The 7,022-nt window shown below is 28.2% G+C and overlaps 1 protein-coding gene across 1 annotated transcript in view; it reads left to right on the top strand.

The window, feature by feature from the left end:
- Positions 1-2,427: 2,427 nt before the first annotated feature.
- LOC119676954 (CCN family member 2-like) overlaps positions 2,428-7,022 on the top strand; it is a 7,693-nt gene continuing 3,098 nt past the window's right edge. Inside the window, exons 1-2 of the mRNA XM_038088221.1 lie at positions 2,428-2,604; positions 5,046-5,190. Of these exons, the coding sequence (XP_037944149.1) occupies positions 2,428-2,604; positions 5,046-5,190 (322 nt within the window). The remainder of the gene's footprint in view (positions 2,605-5,045; positions 5,191-7,022) is intronic.

A 7,022-nucleotide genomic window follows, 5' to 3' on the forward strand; every position in this document is an offset into this window, starting at 1 on the left:
TTACAGGAGACATTTGAGTGAGAGATGTTATTTACAGTGCTTAGATCAGCTATGTTTGCTGTATTTGATTTGATTTCTAATTAGAGCTGACGTTAATACTACCAGCACCCTAAAGAAGTTTATTATTATTCTTATGGAATGTGGCACTGCGATCGTAGGGTTTATTTTGTCTCCTTTTTGGTTTGGACTAGATCTCTAATCACTGTTGCATCAATAAAAAAGTAGTATAGAATCTATTTTGGAGAGTTTGAATACCTCTTCTGCTAGAGGAGGTTACTATGGCGTCCTTTAGTTATTATCATAAGTTTTATGAAAAACCTTTGAGCTGTATTTCAGCCGACAGACCGATAAAAAATATATGAAATAATCAGTGGCTTTTAATTGAATATTTTCCTCTTTCTTTTTATTATTCTGGAACCTCAACTCACTTCACACACTCTTAACGCCAGTACTGTCTTTCTGCTACTATCATTGTTGTATGACTGCCTCAGAAAAATATAATCTCATAATCTGAGAAAACTACATTTTGACTTGGATCATATATTCCTTTAGTTTCTCAGAATGTCTCCTTACCGTGCCAACCCCCAACACCGCTACTGCCTTTCTGCAATGGCACAAAGTTGTCAATATGATACGACAACTTTTCTTTCATTTGGGTTCTCAGCCTGAGAGATATTGTATGTAACTATATAGAGCTAATGGAGTTGCCAGATAGTGTGTCTTAGAAATACAATACAGAAATACAAACCCAGATATACAAATTGCATTTTACACAAAATTGATAAAATCTTTTAAAAAGAACAAGTAAAGATGAACTAGAACACTTAAATGATATGTAAACATATTAGCTGTTTTATAAGATTTAACAGATAAAGTGTGTTTTGATTCGATATATATTTTTATAAAACATATGAATGTTCATTAACAATATCATAAAACTGTTAGTTTACTCACAACATGTTCGATTTGGCAACAAAATTTAACAGATCGAGACTAAATCTAGATTGAATTTAGACTTACCAATCGAAAACGACATAAATTTACATAAAAAATTAACTAATTTATTATTTATATTTAAAAATCGTTTATACTTTATTTCCGATATTTCGACGATAGTCATCTTCAGTAGTTTTCCCTGAAGATAGTCGAAGATAGTCGAAATTTTGGAAATAAAGTATAAACGATTTTTAAATATAAATAATAAATTAGTGTCTTTTTATTTATATTTAAATTTGACCAATTAGCCCGATAACAAATTATTATAATAATAATTTTTGGTCACAAATAAAAGTATTTAATATTTATAAAAAATTAACTTTAAATAATTTAATAAGCTAAAACTTGTTGAAAATTTTCATAAAATTTATAGTAATTTATAATTAATAATTTTTCATATTGTTGAATAATTAAATTAAATATTTAAAAATTAATTCAATTATTTATTTTTTTTTCTACCATAATAATTTTTAATTTTTTCAGATTTTCGTTCCCTTCAATAAAAGTTTACATAAAATTTATAGTAATTACAGAATTAATAATTATTTAAAATTAAACAATAAAATTAAATAATTAAAAATGAATTCAATTATTTATTTTTTTTTCTACCATAATAATTTTTAATTTTTTCAGATTTTCGTTCCCTTCAATAAAAGTTTACATAAAATTTATAGTAATTACAGAATTATTAATTATTTAAAATTAAACAGTAAAATTAAATCATTACAAATGAATTCAATTATTTATATCAAACATTTTCCCAAGTACGATTTTCACAATTTTAATTGCAATTATGTATTTACTGACGAATATACCATAAAGGCTCATAATGATCTAATATATCAGGTAACCTTTAAGTAAACTTTTAAAAAATTAATTATCAAAATATAACAAAATTGATAACCATTCTAAGTAAAAGCAAAGCCAACAATGCTTATAAAGAAATATATTAAATTTGTTGCTTGTATAACTTTAAAAGTACTTTTTATTAAAAAACAAAACAAATATTATACATAATATAGTCAAATAAAAATTCATTTTACTTTATTTTATATAAAACCCGATGGAGCACAACTATCTTGAGGGCTCTTAATAATTTAAATAACACATATGTTGTGAGTGTGAAAAGAAAAGCTTACACTTCAGTGCTTACATAGATGGGGGGAATATGTAGTGAAGCATAAGGAAACTATTTGCAGTTTTGTTTCTAATAAAATTTTTACAATATTCCTAACAAAAAAAAATTTAAAGATATAAAAAAAAAACAAAATTTTTTCTTATGCAAGACAAGACAAAAGAAATGCAATTCAATTTTATTCGTTTTTTGGCATTTCACTTGGTGCCCATTTTTATAGCCGAAATTGTAGTAAAACTTAATTTCGAAACGAATGCAATAACAATTTAAATCATTTTTCTTGTTAAATTCATTCTATGGCATTTGCGTTTTGCAAACAACAAAATGACTTCCGGTTTCCGTTGGAATTGCATCGCATCACATCGCATCCCATCGCATCGCATCGCAACACAGCAAACTGCACTGTTGGCAATACAACATATGCACATGGACAGACATTCAAATTGGATTGCAAAACACAATGTGTCTGCGAGGTAAGTTGACATTTACTCTATTTCAAATGGTGTACGGGTGGTGTATCTACGTGTGAATGCTTTTATTTGTGTTGTAGATAAATGTTTTCAATTAAATTGAACTCAATCTGTATTCAGAACATTTTATCAGCACTGAGCAAGAGTGGATTGCATATAAAATACACAAAGGATTTATGTGGGCATTTTGGCAGTTTAGTAGTACTTTTTATTTAATTAACTTTGGTTCCTAAATTTTAAATCGATTTTGATAAAAAAATCTGTGCTGAGTTTTGAAAGTCTTAAAGAGAACCAAATAAAGATACAAATGTGTGTTGTTAAGTTCTGATGATTTAATGCAATATTTTTATATTTTATTCAAAAATTTTGTTTTATTATTGTGTTAACATAATACTTACTTTCTTTCATATTCTGGGTTGCTCGAGGAGTATAGGGCTTCTATCATCTTTTAAAATCTCTTTCCATTGTTAGTAACTTGGGAAATTTAGCTATTCTGGACGGGTATAAGGTATCAAGTGTCTTTTAAAATTTCTTACTATTGGTAGCAGCTTGCCAGATTTAGCTACAATCCCGAAGGAGTCATCTCCTTAAATATCTCTCTTCTGTTAGCACCTTGGCATATATAACTCTAGGTATATATAGCTGTTCGCACATATTGTATTGTATATTAACTAAATAAGATGAAATTTTAAATTTTTTTATAAAGTATAATACTTTCAAGCCAAGATTGTTAGGTGTGTACTACTTCCGGCATATAAAACAAGAATATGCACGGGTTTAATCCAACTTCTTCGCTATCAGTTTTATTTACGAGCTTTTCATTATCTTGATCTCAATCCCTTGTGAATAGAATCGACAAAGTTAGCGGTCTAACGATGGTAAAAATTACATTGCAAGATTACAGTCCTTTACGAACAGAATTCACAATGTCATTGATAAGGTATTACCCAACAACTTACCTACTACAGAATAGTGACCAGGAACCTGTGCAGAATGTAGTTTAAAATATTTTGCAATACTGTTCAACAAAATCGATAGTTATCAATGAATGGAAAACCTGATTTATTAAGGTGATGGCTGAGGTTATAGTGATCTAAAAAATTATCAACTGGAGTTCTGCTAAGTGAAACTACTTTATTTGATATTCTTATTGCTGAGAGATGAGAAATTTTTCACTTGCCCTTGTTTTATGACAGTTTTGTTTAAATTCCTTTAACACCAATCTTTTGATAATTTTATTCGAGATTCATTCCAATACAACTTTAATAAATTTCGCTCAAGTATTGCAAAGATTTGCGTTTTCTCATTACACTAGTCTCCTGTTCTATCCTGTGATTTTTCCAATACTCCTATCCTAGAACATATCTTTAGTGCTTCACTTTTTCATATTGAAACAGCTAGGGCAATTATCAACAAATATCAAGGTAATTGATGCATACCGAAAGAAATATAATACCTAATAAGAAATATAGCCCATCTATATAAGAATATAAAATTTGTTTTTATTTCAAGATATTATCATGCATTAAATATTCTGATATTACAAGAGGTGGTTCTAATCTCAGAAAGTTTTTAATTTTTTTACATGCACTTTGGTGACAAATTGAAATAAAGAAGTAGATGGGTAGGCATCATATTCCTTATTTTCTTTTTTAATAAGAATATTACTAAGTTAATAAAATAGTGCAAAATAAGTGAGTTGTCTCGCACTAAGCACATGCCCAATCTCATATCTCATAACAATTGAAAGAATATCAATAAAGAAAAAAATAAGGCCAAGATTTTTCCAAATCTTAACTGAAGCACTTATCACAATACTTCCAATTTAAATATATAATATCTTAACTGAAATCGTTACCTCCACACCTGAAAAGATTTTGAAATTGTAATCAGTTTGTTCTGTTTTTCCCCCTGTTGCGTTTGAAGCAAACTTAATCCATGCACTTTTCAAATGCGCATTTTTCACCTTCTAAGCAAAAGCTCCTCATCTTAAAACCTTCATAGGTTTCTTGTTTTGCGATTTATTCGCCACAATTTCATTTAAATCGTAAATTGAGTTTCTTTTTTGGAGTGTATAAAAAATTGGAAAATACCGAGTGAAGAAACGGTACCAGTGGAATAAGATAAGCAAATAATTCAGCAGTAACAATGGTCGTCCTTGTTTTGTGAGTATGGCAACTCCTGGTAATGTTGCTTTTATTTGTGTTTTCATTTGTTGCTGTGTTATAGCAACAAATATGGCCGCAGAAACGTTGGAAAGTGGTTATATAATGCTTTTGCTACAAGTCCTTATACAATGTTGACTTTATTTTGGTAATTTTATTTTATTTACACTTCAATGTTGTTTTTGCCTTACACTTGCTCACATAGCACATTTTGTACTTCACTTCATTTTTATTAATATTATTTATTTTTTTGTGTTGTTTCTGTGTACCGTTTCGCAGAATGGCCGTCATGCTTGCTCATCGTTGTGTCCGAAAGAACAGCTTCCGGCACCGGAGGATACAATTTCATGCAGATCACCTCGAATGGTTGAGGTACCAGGCCATTGCTGTAAAATGTGGCTGTGTGAGAATCCGACAGCTGATGGTAAGTGCCAGACATACAAAAAGTATAAAAAATATATATAAAAATAATCACTATGTGCAGTGGTGTCCTTAATTTAGTAATCGTGCATGAGTATATTTATCTGTAGTGGTGCTCGAGTGCAACCTAATGATTTTTAAGGAGAATTAGCACAGAATTTATACGAGTGCGAATCATTTTCATTTCACTTCGCTTAGTAATTATTACTACACAGAAAGGAATAAAGTGTTAATTAAGTGTGCAATAAGAAATATATATATATTTTTAGATATAAGCAAAATAATTACAAATCAGCAACAATGAAGTGTGCAAATATTTCTTATATTACCTAAAGTTCTTTTATTTTCTGGTGTTTGGGAAAAAAATTTATGATTGCGTTTATAAATTTTATTTTTATCACAACAAGCGAAAGATTAACGACTCGTTAAGGAAACATTATAAAAATCATGTTCAAAATATATTGGTTTTTTAATGATTCGATGTTGATTATATGATGCTTTGGGAGTCCATAAAATTCTAATGGCCCATAAAATCGTTTTGAGATTATAATTTTTTTGTTCTACAAAATAAATCACTTGGCATCTTAAATAAGCTATATAGTACGAAAATGGTGTTAGTTCATCAAAAATCTTTTTTTATCATGTAGTAAGCTTTGAAATTTGCTTAATATACTTACTATAATTCATGTATTTTCCATAATAAGAAATAAAAATAAAATTCTTAGTATTTCACATTATTGAATAATGTGAATCCAATAAAATCAATAATTTTATTCAACTTTTCTTTACTTTACCAAAAATCTTTTTTTTCATGTAGTTAAGATTAAAAATTGAAATTTGCTCTATATACTTTAGTATTATCCATATATTTCCCACACCAAAAAATAAAAATCAAATTTTCAGTATTTAATAATGTGAGTCTAATGAAATCAATAATTTATGGAACTTCTTTTTATTTTATTTCAATTTTTACAAACATTTTCAATTAAAAGTCAGAAGGGTTCGAATACAAATGAAAAGACAACAACAAACATTTTTAGTCAATTTATTGAAGTTTAGCTGACCATACGCTGTTTCGAGTATTGCCAAGTACTCATCATCAGTATTCTTAGCAAATATTCAAATTTTTTAATTAATTTATAGTCCGTATGTAATTTATTTGAACTGCAAATGCCAGGCTTAGAACTCATGCCTGTGAAGTTAGAAGCGATGATTAGTCGTGTTTTTTCCACAAGTAGCCAAGATTGTACAAACTTTCCAAGTATTTTTAATTTAGTTTTAATGTTTTTTGTGAGGTACTTCGTTACCTTAGAATTATTTTACTTTTTTCGTGTATATTTAATATTTTACTTAAATTAATCACAACGTTCATCCTCAGGAACTATAAAAAAATATAGCTTTGAACAAATATTTTTTACTTAAGAAAAGTAGCTCATCTTCATTTAAATTCATTATTCCTTATATATTTTCAACTAATTACAATGCTTAATTTATTAAGCATCTTCACTTATTATTTTCAGGACGATAAGAGTAGATGGGCGGCAGTCATGATTAAAAGGGATTGGTTATGTTTATTAAATTTATTTATAATAGTAGCAATTATTAGTCTGAAGTTCGCATTTGGTTAAGTTATGTTACGTTGTATGAAATAAAGAGAAATAAAATTAACAATAAATATCCAATAATCCAATAGTTAAGATTATAGATTAAGTTGTCTGCTACAGCAACCAGCGACCATAGTTTAACCGTGCATTGGCCATAACGCAACTTTAATATGAATTCGTATATTTAACATATGATGCACGTGTTAATTTTATTTCTTAAATTTTGAAATTT

The sequence above is a fragment of the Teleopsis dalmanni genome, chromosome 2 (genome assembly GCF_002237135.1).
Source record: "Teleopsis dalmanni isolate 2A chromosome 2, ASM223713v2, whole genome shotgun sequence".
In the NCBI taxonomy this organism is placed as follows: Eukaryota; Metazoa; Arthropoda; class Insecta; order Diptera; family Diopsidae; genus Teleopsis; species Teleopsis dalmanni.